Source organism: Leptodactylus fuscus, chromosome 2, assembly GCF_031893055.1.
Source record: "Leptodactylus fuscus isolate aLepFus1 chromosome 2, aLepFus1.hap2, whole genome shotgun sequence".
In the NCBI taxonomy this organism is placed as follows: Eukaryota; Metazoa; Chordata; class Amphibia; order Anura; family Leptodactylidae; genus Leptodactylus; species Leptodactylus fuscus.
Window position 1 is genome coordinate 46,048,803 of NC_134266.1, and position 22,157 is coordinate 46,070,959.

The 22,157-nt window shown below is 42.5% G+C and overlaps 1 protein-coding gene across 4 annotated transcripts in view; it reads right to left on the reverse strand.

Moving 5' to 3' along the window:
- Nucleotides 1–22,157, reverse strand: part of AP1S2 (adaptor related protein complex 1 subunit sigma 2) — an 80,375-nt gene that overhangs the window by 39,581 nt on the left and 18,637 nt on the right. For all 4 annotated transcript variants that reach the window (XM_075263691.1, XM_075263693.1, XM_075263695.1 and 1 more), the window contains exons 3-4: nucleotides 4,645–4,753; nucleotides 2,995–3,132 (exon numbers count right to left, since the gene is read on the reverse strand). In XM_075263691.1, coding sequence (XP_075119792.1) covers nucleotides 2,995–3,132; nucleotides 4,645–4,753 — 247 coding nt within the window. The remainder of the gene's footprint in view (nucleotides 1–2,994; nucleotides 3,133–4,644; nucleotides 4,754–22,157) is intronic.

Genomic DNA, 22,157 nt, shown 5'->3' on the forward strand with positions numbered 1-22,157 from the left:
TACTTAGACTGTGTGACTTTAGACCACAATGAACACACAATGATGTTGGTCCAATGAGTTTTTCTCTACAAAGGGTCCCAGATTGCTGAGGTTTATCTTCAGTATAGATAAATATATCTTTACACCTTCAGGGTCCTGTCTATATTTGTGTATTGGTATATTATTTAGTGCCAGGGCAGTATATGGTCAGCTTTGTCAGACCATCCCGTTTTGAGGTGGGGGCATTTATTTCAGTTTCCAGTGTTCTCGTCTGGTGAACATATATATATTTCCCTAGGTGGCGACAATGAGCAAGCTTGTCTATGGGTAACAAGAGACTATCCTATTAATAGAAGGGGTCTCCATCAAGTAACCACAACATACTGTAGATAGTGGCTACAAACAACAGCCTAGTGATTTCAATGAGCATAATGTAATGCTTAATTTCCCCTGTGGTGGCGCTGCAGGGGAATGAACACTTGCAGCCAGGTCCCCTGTGAATTACAAATGACTAGTGAGCGTCCCTGCAGCGAGGCTTCCCATTATCGGCTTATTCAACTTTGTTGGGAGAATTTACATCTATATATCAAATGTTTGTAGATTTAATATTGTAAAGCTGTATACTGTCAATGAGAAAAACGTCTTTAGTTAGTTCCGAGGGATTGAAAAATTATTTGCACTTGTATTCCCCGTGAAATAATTCTAGAGCATCTTTTCTTAGGACTTTACATTGTGCATTCCTCTGTTATTCCTCCTAGAAATTGACATTCTAGGAGGAAACCTACAAGGAAACCTACAATGGCCCGCAGCACTGTAGAGGGTTCTAAGAGAAGGTCCTGAATTGCTATTACATTTTTTTGCTATAACAGATGTGTCCGGGGGACCAATCCCCTTTTAAACTAAGGTCAAACAGTGAAATGCAAATAAAAAAATGCAGCATAAAAAATTTCTGTAAAAACACAATCTCCAAAACACTTGCACTTTTCACTATGTTTTGCATTTTTACTTGCCCCATATAAGTCTATGGGAAAATGTTGCGTTTTCAAAGGTAAAACGAACGTGCTGTGGTTTCTGCAGTTTGCCCAGAGGTGAAGGGATTAGATGACGTATCATCTCATTCATACTACTGGGCAGGTTTTTTTTTTCCTTCTGAAAATACTCTATGTCCGTGACATGTTGCCTCAACGTAAGGAGTTATCGGGGATTTTACTCTGGTGAACTATACTTACTGTTAAGCTGCAATACCAAACAGGGAAGCATGGACTGGTACAGTACTTTGCAGATAAGAAGCTGCGGAGAGTAAGCGATGGGGAGAAACACACTACTAACCGCACATTGATGGTCTGTCCTAAGGATAGAAAATCCTGGAAAATCCATGTAAAGTGAGTAGTGTCGATAAGTGACCTCCTACATGTCTTGATTTTTATGGCTTTGTGGTAATGTCAGCTTACAATAACTCTGACATTAGAAAAGAGAGGGTTTATGGGATAGAAATCCATAAAGGAATAGTCCATGATCAAGACTATAAAATAGGGGATAGGCATCTGATTGCTGGGGCTCCCAAGAATGAAGCGGTGGAGACGCATGTGCATTGCCACGCCATTCATCTCTATGGGACTGACATAGATGACAGCTGTCCATTCCATGCACATACATGACCGTCGCTCCATTCCTGATCAGTGGGACCCACAGTGATGTGACGCTTATCCCCTTTACTGTGCCCGGGGGGGTAAGTCTTGTTCCTGGGACAAACCCTTTAATCACAGTGGTTACATGTTAGTAAGGTTTAGTAGGTAAGTTGCATAGTAGGTAGGTTTAGAAGAGTTAGGGTTTGATTAACTATACCTGAAAAGGGTCAAAGAAGAGAGTCTAGCTTCTGGGATTCAGCAATGAGAGAGTAGAGAAGCACACATGTATATCAGACACAACAAGATCAGAACAAAGAGACTAAAAGACAAGAAACCTGCCCAAGCACCAAAACAAAAAGGGAAACAAAATCATCTGACTGGATAAGACACAATACACACATATTAGAGATTACAGTATATACATGGAAACAGAGAGCACAACACTGAAGATGGAGTTGCATGCAACACATGCACGGTACTGATGTGGAGATCCAAACTGAGGCCTGCTACATGTAAGGATGTCTAAGGACTCGCATACAGCGTCGAGTGTCATGGAAGACTGGTCACAAGGCTGGCTCCTGGGTGCACATACTAGCTGAAGTCCGAAGCTCCTGTCCTTATTGCAACTACTTATTGGCCCAGGCCCGAAGCTCCTGACGTTATTGCAACTAGTTATCGGCCTGGGTCCGAAGATCCTCACCTTATTTCAACTACTTATTGGCCCAGGCCCGACACTCCTGTCCTTATTGCAACTACTTATCGGCCCAGGCCCAAAGCTCCAGGCCTTATTGTAACTAGTTATCGGCACAAGTCCGACGCTTCTGACCTTATTCCAACTACTTACTTGCCCAGGTCTAAAGCTCCTGACCTTATTGCAACTACTTATCGGCCCAGGCCCGACACTCCTGACCTCATTGAAACTTCTTATCGGCCCAGGCCCAAAACTCCCGGCCTTATTGTAACTAGTTATCGGCACAAGTCCAACGCTTCTGACCTTATTCCAACTACTTACTTGCCCAGGTCTGAAGCTCCGGACCTTATTGCAACAATATTATGGCGCTGGACTTTTAAATAATATACAAAGTAACCAATAGTTTTGTATCTGTCGCAAATTTTCAATTCTGGTGAATTTGGCTTGTCCCAGCCAAAAAAGGGGGCGGAGATTTATCAAACTTTGCCTAAAGTAAGCGGATCCGTGGGCGGGGCTTACATGAAAATTGTATAAGGATGTCATATATCATTTGAGTATATCTGACTGGTTGTTGATGTGCAGTGGATGGGTGGCGGCAGGCCAGGGATTTGGATACCCCCTCATCAATGGTTAGTAGCAGGACACACACGAGAAGCTGATAGACATGCATGCAACAGAGAACTCCATTTTCCTTACCTCCTGTAGCAGGTCAGCCTGCTCAATGGCTTTTAGAACATTTTTCTTTGAGGTTTCCTGGACTTCACCTCCCAAGAGAAATTCGTCCAAAATAAAATATGCTTTCTCAAAATTAAAGATGATATCAAGTTCACACACCTGAAAACAAACCCAGTGTGAATAAGTGTTAACAACCAGAAGAAGAATGGTAAACTACCTACTGGTAATACCAGCTGAGCTGGAGGGAGGTCTGATGGCCACATTGTCATGGGCTGGGATACTTAAAGAGGCGGCCATAAAAGTTGGCGTGTTGCTGTGTGAGTCATATCTAGTGTGTATTTGCAGCACTCCGACATGCAAAGTAGTCATCGAAGTAGAGTCTAAGTGTGCTATTGCTGATGCTGTTCCCCATGTCTAGTACCAGTGCCCTCGTCTATATATCCTATTTCTGCAAAACGCTGCAAAGCTAATGGTAAAATTGACCTTCCAGGACCCTAGACTAAGGTTGATATCACCACAGATCCTGGAAGCTGCACCAATAGTCAGGTATTAGGGGCATGAAGACCTGACTGTGGAGAGACATTATCACAGAAGACTAATAGGGTAGCTCTGAATACAGAGACCTCCTGCTTACAAAGCAATCCGTGCTCAAAAAAAGAGGTCGCATTGTTATCATGTAACTTACTGAGGAAGGTGAGAGCAGGTTAAGCAAAGGCACTGTGAGGCCCCGTTTACATCTGCGTTCAGGTCATTGCATTCCCCTATCTGCAGGAAAATTGCGGAGAGTCCTACAAGCAGCACTTTTCTCTCTGCATTTTTCATGCGGAAACCACACAGACCCCATTATGGTCTATGGGGTCAGCAGGTTTCTGGTAACTGCTTTTTTTATGCGAATTAGGTTTCCATTTGGGGGGGTCCCCAAGCGGACTCCCTGAACAGAAACTATTAAGGGGATGGCCTTTCAGATAATGACTTAAAAAAACAAAAGTGTCCCTTTAAATGAACTTAAACCCTGTCTAGGGTTTATGCAGAGAATGTATCTGATAATGATAGGGACAGTGTGTGTATATATATATATATATATATATATATATATATATCCTTTAATGTTTCAGAAACCCAGAAAGACATGAATCTGCTTTGTACAAGACATATCATTCTGGTTTCCAAAGCAGTGCTATGCATTGCAAATAATGACATCCTTAAAACGCAAACGATATATTACAAAGCTAAAAACCTTCATTTTTAGATCTGCATAAGCATAATATCCAAAGATAGGATGGGAGGATTTACATTGAAAATGATCACAATGACAGGATCCTTCAGATCCAATAATGGCTCTGACACACACCGGATCCCATCACTACGACTGCTACATGATGATTAGGGAAGGTCCCCAATGGGGAATAACATGGTATCATTGCTCTAATATAGGGATAAGACACATGACTGGCAACCCTAGGTAACTGAGACAAGCAGTGAGAATAAAAGGCAGTGAAAGCGATCATATTCAGCTCATGCATCACTGCAACAAGAAATCATAGCCTCCATGTAACAAGACACAGGAAGGAGCCGGCTCCAAATGACACCATTTACGTTCTCCTGAAGTTTTAATGCGGAAAGCTTTCTCCATGCACGGTATTTAACCTAAAATACTGCAATTACACTCACGCTGCCAAAATACTTGTCCAAAAGCTCCACGTAACGGTGAATTATTTCCAGGGTGATAAGTTCATTGTCTTGGTCCTCAATGGCACAGCAGAAGTAAAGGCTGGCGTACCTGAAGGGAGAAATTTTTTTTTTTTAGTGAGAATGGTTTCTAAGAAGAATCAAACAGAGACGAGGGCAGAGGACAGAGGGCACAAAGATGGCATACAGAATCACAGGCCTAGGGGAGATCACCTCAGACTCAATGCTGGTCTTCTGCAGTCAAGAGGATTTCTTAAAGGCATCCTATCATTGAATACCCTTTTTTTCCTGACTAACACGTGGGAGTTAAGGCTATTCTTCTCCTACCTTTAGATCTCTTCTCCGCACCGCTGTTCGGTAGAAATCCCAGTTTTCGTCGGTATGCAAATGAGTTCTCTCACAGCACTGGGGGCGTCACCAATGCTGCGAAAGAACTCTCCAGCGACGCCTCTATCTTCTTCTGGAACAGCCTCTCCCTGTGTCTTCTTCCGTCCTGGGTTTCAATCTTCTAGGCCTCGGGCTTTAGGCAGAGCCAACTGCACATGCCAGCGGCCACAAGAAAATGACTGCTTACTCAGTAAACTGTGTAAGCAGCCATTTTCCTGTGGCCGCTTACACAGCTTATTGAGTAAGCGGCCATTTTCTTGTGGACGCTTACACAGCTTAATGAGTAAACGTCCATTTTTATTGTGGCGGGCATGCACAATCGGCTTTGCCTGAGGCCTAGAAGATTGAAACCCAGGACGGAAGAAGACGCAGGGAGAGGGCGTTCCAGAAGAAGATAGAGGCGTCGCTGGAGAGTTCTCTCGCAGCACTGGGGATGCCCCCAGTGCTGTTTGAGCGCTGGGGACCACCCCCAGTGCTGCGAGAGAACTCATTTGCATACCGAAGAAAAAACGGATTTCTACCAAACGGCGGCGCAGAGAAGACATCTAAAGGTAGGAGAATAGCCTTTCTTAAGGTTATTCCTACATGTTAGGGAGAAAAAAGGGTATCCAATGATAGGATCCCTAAAGGATCACCTCTCCTGACATGTCAGCTATAGGAAATTGTTGCATCCTCCATAATATAACAATTCTAGAGCATCTTTTCTTATAGAATGGAGTTCCTCTGGTATTCCTCCTAGAAATGAATACATTGACATCTAGGTATTACCAGTTGGGCGGGGGTGTCCCTATACAGTCTGACATTATCCAATCATTGCTGTCCGTACCGCAGTGTGGGGACACACCCTTTTGACAAGGAGAATAGCAAAAAGTTTGCCTGCAACACCATCATAAGGAGAATTGAGCATTGCACAATGCCAATTCCAAACAATGGGTTGTCTGTGTAAGGACAGGTCCTACAAAGTGAGAGATAGACGTGTAACCATAACCCTATTCACTAAGAAGCCCGTAATAGGGTATATAGCAATGTGATATAACTCTACATATGAGGCAGCTTGTGTCCTGTGCCTCAGTATTCTCACTAATCCCAAATTCAGCGAAATGAAGACTACATGTAGCCCACAATACTCCTGTGTGTCCATTTCTCGGAAGCAGACGGTACATGATGAAGGAGCTATAGACGGCAGGCTAAAAGAAGCTGTCATCCAGCCATTACACTGTAACCTTTCCTAATCTGTCATCCTCTGCATTGCTATATAATTACTGACACTTAAAAAGAAGAACCTGCTAAAAGCCTGTCCCTGCCTGAGCACCCATGCCGCAGCCTCTCCCGCTCGCTAACCATTGTACTATTAAAGTCACACTGCCAGTACATTAATTCCTGAGCCGCTGTCACCGAGCAGTCAGACACGTAGAGGCGGCGGTACCGAGGCCCCTGGGGAAGCAGCTCAGGACTGAGGAGATGATAATTAGGAACATTTGTTGAGCGCTCCTACATGAATCCAATAAACCATCTATCTGCTCCTGTATAAAGGGAAGATCTTCTCTCACTCAGCGGCAATCTTATTGTGGCACATTAGTGCAATTAACACACACTTAGGATACAGGAAATGTACCGAAAAACAATATTTAAAGGGAGTCTGTCAGGAGAACGCAGCATCTCAATCCAGTCCTGCAGATAGATAGGTTACAGTCACCTGAATCACGCACAGTTTCCGCATTATGAATCGCTGCCTCCATTCAGATATGGCTCTTTTTGTCAATATGCAAATGAGCTCTTTGGAGCAATGTGGTCCTTGTTGCTTACCTCTTTGGAGCTACAGCCACGCCTTCATTACTCCAAACAGCTAATTTGCATATTGACACAAACTGTGACCTCAGCACTCGAGGCAGTGGTTCACAAGAAGAAAACACCATTGGATTCAGGGGACTCCAAACTATCTGTGACACTGGTTTGATATGTTGGGTTCTGGTGATAAAATATATCCACAAAATCGGCTACGCCGCTGTCTGCCGGCCCAGTACACTATACAGTAAAACACCAAACTATTTAGAGGTGTGTTCCAGGATCGGAATATTGATGGCCCTTCTGATGCCAAGAGTCGAACCCTACCGATCAGCGGTCTATCATTGTTCAGATCAGTCCATCTTCTACTAAGGAGCAGCAGTGCGGGGTATTGTGAATTAGACATCGCTGCAGTATCAGCACTATGGACCAAGAGAGTGGAAGCCTTGACTTGTGTGGACATAGCGTTATGCCAAGTGTAGCAGTAAGGCTATATCAATACTTGTTTTTCCTTATGTTTATACTATGTATATCCATAGGCCTAAACCACTTCAGTTGAGGGAGGTCCCTTTGGCCTCCTTTGGACTGGTAAGTATTGGTATAACTTTTTGTACTTTTGTATACAAATTTGTTTCTATAGTGGCCAAATGTCACTGTATGGGTATATAGTAGCATATATTGAGAAATACTTCCAGTGTATGAGGGACGGCTCAGATTGGATGTGAACAGAGCTATCTGCATTGCTTCATATAACTATTATCTCTTATACAAGAACTCAATCCAACTTTTCTTAGGTCTTGGGTCTCATTCAGATGGCTAAAATGAATCTAGAGTCAAGTGACAGCTAGAAATAAAACCTAGACCTCCCTCTCTGCCATAGTTCTACAAAGAGGAGTATACAGCGACACAGATCCCTACAACGACACAGATCCCTACTGGGATATAAAGGAGTAGTGCCGTTATGGACATGTATCTCCTATCCACAGGATGAGTGTCCATAACCGCACAACCCTTTCAGAAGAACCATGGCAGGAGGGTGGTGGTGTCAGGCAATGCAAAAAATATAGAATTAAAACATATTACAATACATTTATCAACGTATACAAGAAAAGCAGCCCTCACCTATGTAAATGAGATAAACTAACTCACCATCAGACATGGATCATATTATAAGGCTATAGATGTAGATGATGATGAAGTTTTGTAAAATAAATCCATATTACTTGGCATATCTGCAGCTGGTTATAGATAGAATATAAGCACAATAAGAAGTGATTACTTTCCATGGAGTCAGTCCCTGTTCGCATTACATTAGTCATGTACGCTGGGAATAGCACCAGGTGCACAGGCTGTCCTTGAGGATGCCATCTGGCCACTACACGGTATATTGCTATCCAGCTACTTCCGAATAGTTTAGTAGACTGCTCTATTAGACACAATGACATATAGTAAAATACCAACACAGAACAAACAAAATGTTACAATATAATATAGGAATGTTTCTTCATGATGGGAGCCGATGACTATGTATCCCACTGTATGCCTAGACCAGTGATGGTGAACCTTTTAGGGACCGAGTGCTCAAACTGCAACCCAAAACCCACTAATTTATCACAAAGTGCCAACACAGCAATATAACCTTAATAATGTGCGGATCCACAATTGCACATAATTACAGACCTGCAAAATATGGCCATACAAATTGGGCTTTATAGAGCTTTCTGTGACCCCCACACAGTACAATCTGCTCCACAGTGACCCCCACACAGTACAATCTGCTCCACTGTGACCACCACACAGTACAATCTGCTCCACAGTGGCCACCACTAAGTACAATCAGCTCTACAGTGGCCCTCACACAGTATAATCTGCTCCACAGATGGGTGCCCAAAGAGAGGGCTCTGAGTGCCACCTCTGGCACCCATGCCATAGGTTCGTCATCACGGGCCTAGACAGTATGATGTGCAAAAGCCTTCTGTCGGAGGTATAAGGTGGCTTTTCCAGATATATACGTTAAGGTATTTCTCCAATTATATAACAGCTTTTCATAAATGAATAATACAGGTGACTATAAGAAACTTTGTAATATAATTTAAGTAAAATACATTTCCTTACTTTTTACATTGACGTCTATGGAGAGGAGGATGCTGGAAAAGACATACAAATAACTACAGCTGTGAGTCAGGGAGAGCTCTTCGGACACTGCTATCTCTTCAGGATAAAACTCCCACTGCACAGAATAAGGCAATCAATAAATTAACAGCTCCCTCCTCCCCTCTCCATAGACTTCTGTGTATGAGGGGAATACAGAGACAGACTTTACATAAGCAAACAGACTAAGTGAAGATAAGAAGTAGAAGAGAAAAAGCGGAAAAGGAAACAGATTCTTTAAGCTTCCTTAAAATTCACCCGTACTATTCTTTTATAAATAGTTGCTTTAAAATTGCTTTAAGCAGAGGCTAAAAGGGAATGTAAATGGGACCGGACGTAGCTAGAGAAGAGGACAGGTAACACACACTGAAACTTCAAGTGACAGTTGTCAAGTTTTTTCTTATAATGACCTCTTCCACTACCTTGGCTGGATGTATGTCAATTTCTTATTATTTCTGTGTAAAGTCTTAAGAAAAACAAATAACAATAAAGTGAGCAAAGTGTTTTCCAGAGGTAAAGAGTGAAATTATTCGCGTTGCAGTTTTTTATTATACTATTGACTTGATGGTGGAGTAATAGCTGCATATTTATTGGGTTTTCTGGGCTTTTGATATGGATGATCTCTCCTTTTCCCAGCAGCCACCAGAACTACACAGTGGACAGAGCTGGAAGCAGATGTCTCTGTACACTTTGTAGTGACCAGGCCACTTTACTGAAGACTGATAAAGAGCTGATCTATAGTAACCCGGCCTGATAGTAGCCCCGACTGATCTGATATTGATGACATACCCTATAGATACATCACTAATATCAAATACCTTATATACTCGAACATAAGCCAATTTTTTTTTTTTTTTTTAGGGGGGAGGGGTCTATGACCAGCCGCAATTGTAATGTATAGAATCTCCCAAAAAATAGTGGGGAGAAAAAAGGATCTTTAAAAAAATAAAATAAAAAAAACTAAAATAAATAAAAGTTCTAAATCCCTCCTTTCCCTAGAATACATATAAAAGTAGAAAATGACTGTGAAACACAAACACATTAGGCATCCTGTGTCTGAAACTGCCTGGTCTACTGAATATAGGGGATCTGCAGTGCTCCTGTTCCATCGGGAAGGGGTTAATAGGAGCACTGCAGATACCCTATATACAGCCAGACTGAATTCCACGTGGGAGAAAAAAAAAACAGTCCTCAAGCTCAGGGAAGGGGCAGACAGACAACCAAAACACCCCCTCCTCTTCCCCAGCACCCAGCATCTACTGCACCCAAAAACTCCGACCATTTTAATTTTTGAAATTTTCCAGTAGCTTCTGCATTTCCCCCCCCTCGGCTTATACTCGAGTCAATAAGTTTTCCCAGTTTTTTTGTGGTAAAATTAGGGGCCTCGGCTTATATTCGGGTCGGCTTATACTCGAGTATATACAGTACTTACAAAGCTGCTATACCTGGACATTGTTCCAACTAACTTGAGCTCATGACAGCCAATTTGATCACCACCAAAAATGCAAATGACTTTATCTATCTAATATCACATTTTGCACTGGCCATTAGGAGTTTCGATAGTACTTGATGTCCATGGCTTGTTGTCATGAGAAGTTCATCTTTGGCAGCAGAGACAATGAGATGAATTACAGGAATTAAAGGCCAAGGCTTTGCTTTCTTATGAATCAATCTCTTCATCTATGTGAAAGTTCAGTGTTTCCTCTACAGTAAATGGAATTTCTAGACTACAAATATCAAAGACGGTCCTATCCTAAGGACAGGTCCTCAATAACAGATTGGTGGGCTATGACACCAAGCAGCGCCCCCCATCAATTAGCGGTGCTCAGCAACCAATACGCAGAGACCGAGCTTATGGAGTTGTGAGAAATTCACAGCTACTTTGTGGATGTTGGAACTGATCAACAGAGGGTTCCTCTCCGATATGGGGGAGCAGCAGGGTCCGTCACCCAGAGGTGTCACAAAATAATCAGAACAGGACCAAGGAAGATTCACCCAGCAATCTCTAATAGGACCGCGCTTCACTTGGCAATGTTGAATAAAATTCTTCTTTATTAAATGTCACAGCACACGACGTAAGTTTTGGGGTGAAAACCCCTTTATCAAGTGTAAATAACAAGTGCTAAACCATGTTACACAGACAGACATATAAATGAACACTCACTTTAAGGAGCGAGTTGCACTTACTTCCCGCCTGTTACGGCCGCTCGCTGCTTCACATCACTGTGCATGCGCTGCGTGAAGGTTCCTGGCAAGCAGCTCTATTCTTAACCGCGCGCGGGAACATCTACCCACACGTGCAGGAGGACCCCTAGACCGCCACCATCACTCTAACCAGCAATGAACTAAAAGTTTTTGGATATTATTTTATTATCCACCTTTGTCCTAGTTTTTATAGTGTTACATATGGTCAGTCAGGTGGGCGTGCCTTAAAGTGAGTGTTCATTTATATGTCTGTCTGTGTATACATGGTTTAACGCTTGACATTTACACTTGATAAAGGGGTTTTCACCCCGAAACGTACATCATGTGCTGTGAAATTTAATAAAGAATTTTATTCAAAATTGCCAAGTAAAGCGCGGTCCTTTTGGAAATCCCTGGGTGAATCTTCCTTGGTCCTGTTCTGAATACACAGAGAATGGAACAGGAAGCAGACAGCTCCGTTCTCTCTGTAGTGGTCAGGCTACCTTACTGCAGATCAGCTCTTATTGGGAGCTAAGCTGAAGTGATTCAGTTCAGTCACTACACAGAACAGAGCTGTCTGCTTCCTGCTCTATTCTCTGTGTATTAACTCCTAATCGATAGGGGTGCTGGGGGTGACATTCCACCAATTTGATATTAATGACCTATGACCTTTAGAATAGGTCATGTCACACATTTTTTTAGTCTGGAAAACCCATTTAAGCCTTTACCCATTCAAATCAGCTACAGCAGATGTCCCCAAACAGCAGCCTGCGGACCAGTCCCGGGCCATGGATAACCTGGTACAATGCCACCAGATGGTCTTTCAGTTGATCTCTGCTTGCATGCAGTGAGTGGCAGCCCATGAGGATCTGTGTCTCCCCGCACGCACACTGCTTATGATATATCGGCGCTCGCTGGGAGTGGCCTACAGCCTAGAGAGCCAAGCACAGAGAGCACAGCCCAAGTCATTCTGCCTCCTGCACCCCTACACTTGGCTAATACCAATGGTATATCTAAGCAACAGAACGTTCCCACAAGTACCCCCATGTCATTGGAAAATTGTCTTGTTTGGAAATGGTCCGAGATACAAAAATGGTGGGGACTGCTGAGATACAATATAATGGCTCTCTCTGCAGCCACAACTATCCTGCGTACCAGTACACTTGTACTGGCATTTCACTTACTGCTACACTTACAGGTAATGCCGTGTGCACAACTCTGCTGCACATACATGTAATGCTATAGACAATAGTAATGTTAGTACACTGCTGCACGTATAGGCAACACAGGATAGTTTTGGCCACAGACAAGATCGGCATCCCGTACTGGGCTTTTAGAGCAGAAAAGGTTTACTATAACAAGCAATAATGTCCTTGTCATTGGCCACCGCATGAGCAATGCATGATAGCATATTAGGGAGAGGAAACCCCAGGACTTACAGTAATGCCTGCCTTCTCACATATGCCCCTAGTAATAGAGAGGAAAGCGAGAAGTGTTACAAGATTTGGGCTCTGTAAAGGGTGGAGAAGGAGGAAAAAAAATTATTCTGAACCTGGACATTGGTATGTAAGTACCAAGTCCATATAAACTCTCCCCTCTACAATCTATTCTGAATGCAGCGGCCAGGCTCATCTATCAGGCTAGACGCTACAGCAATGCCTCCAGTCTGTGCCAGTCACTACATTGGCTGCCTATTCATTACAGAATACAAAATAAACTCATCACCCTCATCCACAAGACTCTCCACAATGCTGCACCTCCCTACATTTCCTCCCTCATCTCTGTCTACCGCCCAACCCGTGCTCTCCACTCACTCAATGACCTAACACTTACATCCTCTATTATCAGAACCTCCCACGCTCGTATACAAGACTTCTCCCGAGTTTCACCACTTCTCTGGAATGCTCTACCCCAGACAATCAGATTAACTCCCAATTTCTACAGCTTCAAGCGCAAACTAAAGATGGACATCTTGGACAGGTGTGATTGTAGTTTCCTCGCTCACTGCACAAACAGAACCAATACACATGAAGAAGGGCAAGTTTGGCGCCCGAAACACGTAGTGTATGTGTAAATAAAGCCGTTTTTTAATAAATCAAAGAGAAGCGCATTTCTTTCACATTATCGGATGGTTGATGCATCTGTGTTGGGTCTGTATTTATTTGCCACTGTTTACACACCCAAGAGGTGAAGAAAGGACTGTGGCTGTACCTATCTGAGGAAGTACTGAGGAAGTAAACCTTCCATTTTACTAAGTGTTTGGCCACCACGGAGTTGTGACCTAGTTTCACAACTTCAGAAGGTGAACTGTATTCTTATATTTGTAACTCTATCACTATCAAAATTACTATACTATGGGCTGCTCGGTGTCTATTCTCTTTTGTTTCTTTGTAATATATCTTTTTGTCTGTACTTGAACCCTACAAATTGTAAAGTGCTGCGGAATATGTTGGCGCTATATAAATAAAATTTATTATTATTTTTGTTATTATATGATTGTGTACAGAGTCAGTAACAATGGCATGGATTACATATGGATGGTATTGGTGTGTCATTCATGATTCTCACTCATCCATACATTGAAAATACAGACCTGCTCCATAGTTTGCAACGATTTTCTACGGCTTGGACACATATCCGTACTTTTGTATGGGGCCATGGCAATGTATGGGTTTTGTCAATCTATACGACAGTGAATTGAGAAATATGGTAACAATAAAGTGATCTTTGTGACTATTCACCGACTGGGAACTATTCCCTCTCTCAGAATCACGGTGCTCCCTGGAGCTGCACATCCAAATGTAAGAGATAGAACTGGAATCTAATGAAATACATGAATATATCTTGAGATCTACTCCTTCAGAAATAACAGTAGTATTTGGTGACAAGAGCAAAAAGCACTTGAGTTGTAAAGCATATGCTCCAGCTAAAAATGCAAGTCACATAATGTGACCTCTTTACACTAACAACATGTGCCAATCTGTCAGGATCCATCTCCTATTGCTGCAACACATAAATACAGTATATTCATAGTCTCTGACAGCAGAAGACGTGGGCATGTCACAGCCCATCTGCCACCGAGACAGAAATGTCTGCAGAACTGGATTAGCATTAAAAACTTAGAATATGGACGAGACAAGTTATGAAAAAAAAAATTAAAAATCTAAAAACAAGAAAACAATCCCAGATGGATTTCATATTTTACATTAGAAATGAGGGGGGATGTTAAAGAAAGTAAAGCTGCTCTAAACACAGAGAGGATACGGTACAGTATATACAAGATACAAGGAATGGGATAGACAAAAAGAGGGGACATAAATGTATAGAAGACAACAATTAGATATAAGGTATATAACACAAACATAGGATATAATGCATAGAATATATATAAGAGAGGATATGATGTATATAATGTAAAAGGGGGGACAGAATCTATGTAATAAAAACAAAGAGTGGATATAACTGATGTATTATAAAAGGACTGGATATAATGCATGTAATATAAAAAGAGGGCATACCATATGTATAACTGAAAGAAGGGACATGATGTATATCACATAAAGAGGCGATAGAATGTATATAGAACAAAAAGATAGGCTAGAATGTATCGTAAAAATGGGATATAACAAATATAGTATAAACAGAGGGGAAATAATGTACTGTAATAATATAAAAGATGGTAACATTTATAGAAAAGTGAATATACATGCATATAATATAAAAAGAGTGGATATAATGTATGTATCGTAAAAAGAGGGATATAACAAATCCTACTGATATTATAAATGTGAAGGTTTGGATGTTTGTGTGTTTGTTACTCGATCACACAAAAAGAGCTGAACGGATTTGGCATATAGATTGTAACTTCGATTAACACTTTTTATCCCGGTAAATGACATGGCTTCACGACGGTTATGAATTTATGTTCACATACTATATTACACAGCAGCTTATCTCACGTCCTGATAAAGTCATGTCTATTATCTCTGTGTGTAAACCGAAAGCTAGCACCATTGTGTACATGCATTTGCATATTATAAGATCTGCTCCAGGCAGCCTGCTGACAAACATGCCTGGGAAAAAGAAAATCTAATTTGTCGCAAAATTATAAAACAACGAGAGCTATGAAGGTAGCCAGAAGTCACAGACTTCTCCTCAAGAGGAGCTGCCAAAAACACATTCATTATATGGCGTCCCAGCTAAAGATGAGCGAACACTATTCGAAACAGCCGTTTCGAATAGCACGCTCCCATAGAAATGAATGGAAGTGGCTACGTCCATTCATTTCTATGGGAGCGTGCTATTCGAAACGACTGTTTCGAATAGTGTTCGCTCATCTCTAGTCCCACCATGTTGCTGAGATGCGGAAACAATCACAGGCATGGCGCAAGGAACAAGTTTAGCTGCAGGCCAGCTTGACAGCTGCCGAAATGCCAGAGCAGGCAAACCATCGACGGCAGCAATTTGCTGAATATAGGCGGATCATTGACGCCAACAACACACAGATGAAGTCGTGAGCAGAGCCTAATATAGTATAAAAGAGGGGACATAATATACTATACTAGCTGGTACCCGCGACTTTGTCTGCGGTGATTGTAGAAGTGGGTATATACAGGTGTGGGTAAGGTTTTCGTACTGTGTATAAGGTATGGGATATGAAATGTAACTTTGTATCTTGTTTTTTTCTGTAATTCAGAGAATACGTGAGACTTTTGTGTTGAAGTTACTTTGTATTTCAGCTGCTATATATACGGTGTTGTGAGAAACTTTACATAGTGACTTTGGGACAGAAGTATTTGAAGTTAACCCTTTCCCGCCGATGGCATTTTTTGATTTTCGTTTTTCATTCTTGACTCCTCTCTTTTTAAACCCCATAACTTTTTTATTTCTCCGCTCCCAGAACCATATGAGGTCTTAATTTTTGCGGGACAAATTTTTCTTCATGATGCTTCCATTATTTAGTCTATATAATGTACTGGGAAGCAGGGAAAAAATTCAGAATGGGGTGGATTTGAAGAAAAAATGCATTTCTGCAACATTCTTACGGGCTTTGGTTTTACGGCGTTCACTGTGCAACCAAAATGACATGTCCCCTGTATTCTGTGTTTCGTTATGATTCCGGGGATACCAAATTTATATGGTTTTATTTACATTTTGACCCGTTAAAAAAAAATCCAAAACTGTGTTAAAATTTTTTTTTTTTTTGAAAAGTCGCCATATTCCGACAGGCGTAACTTTTTTATACGTCCGTGTACGGGGTTGTATAGGGCGCCTTTTTTTGAGGGGCCGGGTGTACTTTGTAGTTCTACCATTTTCGGGAAATGTTATTGCTTTGATCACTTTTTATTCAAATTTTTATTAGAATCAAAACAGTGAAAAAACGGCGGTTTGGCACTTTTGACCATTTTTCCCGCTACAGTGTTTACCGAACAGGAAAAATATTTGTATACCTTTGTAGAGCGGGCGATTTTGGACGCGGGGATACCTAACATGTATGTGTTTCACAGTTTTTAACTACTTTTATATGTGTTCTAGGGATAGGGGGGTGATTTGAATTTTTAATCCTTTTTATTTGTTTTTATATATTTTTTTTACTTTTTTTAAACTTTTTTTTTGCATTTATTAGACCGCCTAGGGGTATTGACATGGGTGGGCGGTGTCGCGGATTGTCAGAGCGGTGGGGGTCGGCAAACATGGCTGCTCCGGAGGGTTAAAGAGAGCCTCCTGGAGTATCGGTAAGGTGAGGGGCAAAGTGGTAAAGTATATGTATATGTGATTGTGTGGGGTTAGGGGCGAGGCTGCAGAGGGCAATATGAATTTTGGGGCTTGCTATGGTCCAAAGTGTGTGAGATTGCAGAGATGGTGGTGTGAGTTTGGGTTTTGTGGGGGTCCTGGCACAAACGTATGTGTGCTATTGTGACGAAAAGTAGCCTATTGCGCAATCGGGTGTAGTGACTATGTTTGTGGAAAATTTCAGCCAAATCGGTCGAGCAGGCTTTGCGTGATTGAGGAACAAACATCCGAACATCCAAACTCACAAACCCACAAACTTTCACATTTATAATATTAATAGGATATAATAGAAAAGATGGTAAAGTTTATATAAAAGTGAATATACATCTATATAATATAAAAAGAGTGGATATAATGTATAGAATATAAATAGATTTATAAAAAATGAGATATAGTGTATGTAATATAAAAGCGTGAATATAAATGTATTTAATGTAAAAAAGATGGATATAATGTACAGTAAACAATTCACAAAGGATGGAATTGCACTAGAGTCCTGTAGTCCTGGCAGTAGTCAGTGACTAGTAGCTGCAACTTTATCACTTCTGTGTCTAGTGACCATATGAAGAGAATTGTCAGTGCAACTGTGGCCCTTCAAACTTAGAAGAGAATAAACCACTACCAGACACCTCAGATGAAGGATCAGACATGTTGAAATCTCCCTGACATCTGCCATGGGGGAATTAGAGGTCCTCAACCCCCCCTCCCCCCATGCACTTTATGTGTCTGATTACTATGGGTTCACCTTTGGGATCCGCACCAGTCAGGAGAATGGGGGTCCTGTGTTCCCTGTTCGCACTCTGCGATGGTTGTATGTGCACACTGCTGCTCTATTTAGGCGTTATTCACATGACTGAGACCGCACCAAAAAACTCAGACAGTATGTGTGCTGGATTTACCGGTCTGAACAGGGTGTGGTGAGACAGACACCAAGCATTATAGTGAAATACTGTCTTATACCAATTGCAGTACAGTTTTTTGGGATAGGCAGGGACTAACATCATACATAAATGGGGGTCTGTCCTACTGCACAGTGTTCAGCCCAGTAAATCTGACACACATGGACAGGGTTTAATGGCCGAGACTGTGTTGTGTGAATAACGACTCAGTCTCTATGGAACTAAGGCCCCCGTCAAAATAGGACTAAAATGCGCCTGCCGCGACTTCCGACAGTCGTGGCTTCCCCTTCCAGAGTAGGCCCAGATGAATGGGCCTAGTCCGGAGGGTGCAGTCGTGAGGCTGCCGCTGCGGCTGATTTAGTCGCAGAATCCGCCTGATGAAAGGGGAGCTCGCTTCTTTTTTCCGTGAGCGGGAACAAACCGCTAGTGGAAAAAAGAACGCTCGTGGTCTACATAGACCTCTATTGTGAGGGGGCGGATTCTGAGGTAGATTCGGAGCCAAAATCCGTCCCCCTCCTGCCGTGTGAGTGAGCCCTAACAAAGAAAGCCAAGTACATCTCTCGTCTATCTTCATCAATCCCATAGACATTGAATAGCCCAGTAGTACCCTTGTGGTTGTTGCTTCATTCAGGGAACACAGGACGCTCAGCGATCACACATTTACCCACTTATGAAAACCGCCCATAATGTAACATTTATTCATTGGAATTGTCTTTCGACCCCAAAATCAATGTTCACGGCAATGTGTCATGTTCTGTCACTTCTGCTCCTAACATAATATATACGTTCCCATATAACTCAGTGTCTGATCGCTAGGTGTACGACCTGTGGGACCTCCAGCGTTCACGAGAAATGGAGTCACTGTGTCGCTTGCGTGACTGGAGCAATAATGTGCGTACACGGCCGTCATTCCATCCACTGAAGAAGATTGCAGTGATGCGACAGTCCTAGAAGGTCATGTATGCACACCCCATCACCCCATCACAGAGGAGACGCTCGGTACCAGTAATTCCCTATCCTGCAGAGAGGGTATAGGTGCTGTTACTAGGAAAACTCCTTCAGGCTAAGGCCCCACATGGCATCTCGCAGCAATAAAGCTCTGCAGGAAAAACCGCCGAGGCAATTAATTGCAGTTCTTCTCACAGCACTTTAGACAGAAAGTTCACAGAAGTTTACTCTGTGGACTTTGAGTTTCAATTATACCTATGGGGAAACTGCCAGCCTTCCTGTAGGTATACTTGAAATGTTGCAATTGCCAAAACTTTGCTGGTTTTGGAAATCGCGGCATGTCTGCAGTGCGGTTTTTACCTCAAAGTTCCATAGAATCCCATCCACTTTGCTCTGACTGTAAAACGCCGCAATTTTTTCCACAGCGTTTCCGCCATGTGGGGCCCCCGGCATTAGGTTTAAAGGGGCTCTATCATTGGGAAATGTCATTTATAGATAAGCACATCCTCGCATAGCTTTTAGAAAGGCTATTTCATACCTACCTTTAGTATGTAAATTGCCTCAGTAGATTTTGATTAAGTCTGGTTTTATTAATATGCTAATGAGCTTAGACCGTGCACCAGAAGTGTCTGTGTGCACTGTCTGCTCTGTGTGTATGTATAGCAGAGGCTGCTGTGCTGAGGACTTGTCTCTGCTGTGCATACACATAGCTCATTAGCATATGAATAAAAGCAGACTTAATCAAAATCTACTGAGGCAATTTACATACTAAAGGTAGGTGTGGATAGCATTTCTAAGGACCCCTTCACATGGCGTAAGCGCGCCGCTCATTTAGAGCCGTACACGCGAGCGCTTCAAAACACATCCCTTTCACTTCAATGGGAGCGCACGTGAAGCCGGCTTTACATGCGCTCCCATTGAAGTGAATGGGATGTGTTTTGAAGCGCTCGCGTGTACAGGTCTAAATGAGCGGCGTGCTTACGCCGTGTGAAGGGGCCCTAAAGGCTATGCAAGGATGTGCTTATCTAAAAATAACTTTTCCCAATGATAGAGCCCCTTTAAGGCCCCACGTAGAGAATCCCTAAACTGTGGCATTGCTTTTTTTTCTGCAGTGTTTTTCACAGAACGTTTTCCTCTGCAGACTTTCTGTCCCTATTACACCTACATGAAAAATGCCAGCGTTTCTGCAGGTATAATTGACATGCTGCGATTTTCAAAAATAGCAATGTTTCTTTAAATCGCAGCTTTTCCGCTGCAATTTTTTCTGCAATGTGTGGATGAGATTAGTCAGAATCCCATCCACTTTGCAGATACTGTAAAAGGAAGAGTTTTATGAACATGAGCAGACAGTTTGCAACTCCGTCCAGTGCAGCAGCTTTCTGCATTTGGATGTGGCCGGTCAGCTTATCGATGTGGAGTCTGGATGTTGGACCCCTATTGATCAGATACAGAGGACCAATCCTGTGCACAGTGTAAGCTCACACAGGGTTTTTTGGTCCGGAACCTGAGACGGAGGCCACCTCAGGTTCCGGACCAAAATACGGGTAGCTGCTGGATTAGGCCCAAATGAATGGACCTAGTCGGGAGAAGGGAGCGTCTTCAGGCGGATTCGCCTCGTGACATGAGCATGTCGCTTCTTTTTCAATGGAAGCTGTCTTTTTGGTCAGGATTTTGAGGCGGATACGGCCAAAATACCCCGTGTGAACCTACCCTTAGACTACTTCATAAACGGCTGACAGCCATGGCCAAACAGCCAGTGATTGATTCCTATGGAAGTAAATATGAAACATCTAATTAGTTATGGAATAATAACTTTACAACTGACTCTGACTCCACCCAAAATTGGCCCAAACTCTGACTCCACAGCCCTGATAGGTCATCAGTATAAAAAAAAACAAAAAAAAAAAAAAAAAACACACTGGGTCAGAAAATCCCTTTAATGGAGATACATTCCCTCCTGCTACGTTCTGCTCTTACATTACTATGATGTATATTCAGCATCCCAGTACTAGAATGAAGAAAATCCTGTTAAATAAAGGCGTGTATATTCGGCAGAAGACGCCGGTAAAACTATTTCTTTAATAAACCGAGGACTACTGTGTGGGCTATGCATTATGTTCAGAGATTCAGGGACAGATGCTAAGAATTTCAGTGACCCGAGAAGGCCGTGTAATGTATTTTTAGACTGCCAGCTTTCACAGCAAAAAATCATCCTGTTAAAACTACTATGGAAGTGACAAGGTCTGCGACTTCACCTCTAAGCGGACGCTTGGATTATTTAATGTGCTAAACCTATAGTGTTATACGGCTATGAGCGGCTCTTAGGGGCTGGCGGCAGAGGAGTGAGATTTTGTCACAGTATATAAAGTGTGAGCTCCATTGGGACTCATCTCATTTTCTTCCCTTTCAGCTGACCCCTGACGTATGCCACTGTATAGGCACAGTCTCAGATATGTTGTACATTGACTTACATTGTATAAAAAGTATACCAGGTATCTGTTCTGGTGTCCCTTTGGACCAGCGGTGGGTCTTTCCACTTTTCAAGAGCCTTGAAAAAACACCACCTGTGACTATTGTAGTTGCAAGTGGTGTTAAAATGTCAAAAACTGCAGGTTTGCAATTTTTTTCACCAAAATAGTAGCCCATATTCTTAGTGACTCGGTCCCATTGGGTGGAAAACTGCTTTAGGTTAAGTCCCCACATTGTGAAACGCAGAAAAAAAAAAAAACGTCGGAAACACATTGCGTTTTTTTTCTGAAGCATTTCTCAATGAGATTTTGCAGTTTTTCCTCGCGAACCTTCTGCCTTTATTATACCTATACGGAAAATGCCAGCGTTTCCGCAGATAATTCACAAGCTGCGATTTTCAAAAACATATGCACGTTTGAAGACGCGGCTTTTCGGCTGCTGATTTTTCTACAATATGTGGATGGGATTAGCCAGAATCTCATCCATTTTGCAGGTATTGTAAAATGCAGTGGTTTTTGCTGCAGCGTTTCAGCTGCATTTTTGTAACATGGGGTCCCAGCCTTAAAGGGGTATTCCCACGTCGCATACTCACCAGTCTTCGTTATTGAAAAATCTTCTGTCTTCCGGCTTTGATGCGTCATTGGTGGGCGGGGTCACATATGCAAAGCCAAGCGGCGAGATGCCGCTGGCCCTGCGTGCGCGCTCATAGACCAGTCTAGGCTTCACAATGCAAATACAGACCCGGCATCCGCCTCTCTCTATTACAGCGGATGTCGGGTCTGTATTCGCATTGTGAAGGCTAGACTGGTCTATGAGCGTGCATATGTGAATACAGACCGGCATCCGCTGTAATAGAGAGGCGGATGCCGGGGAGAGTTA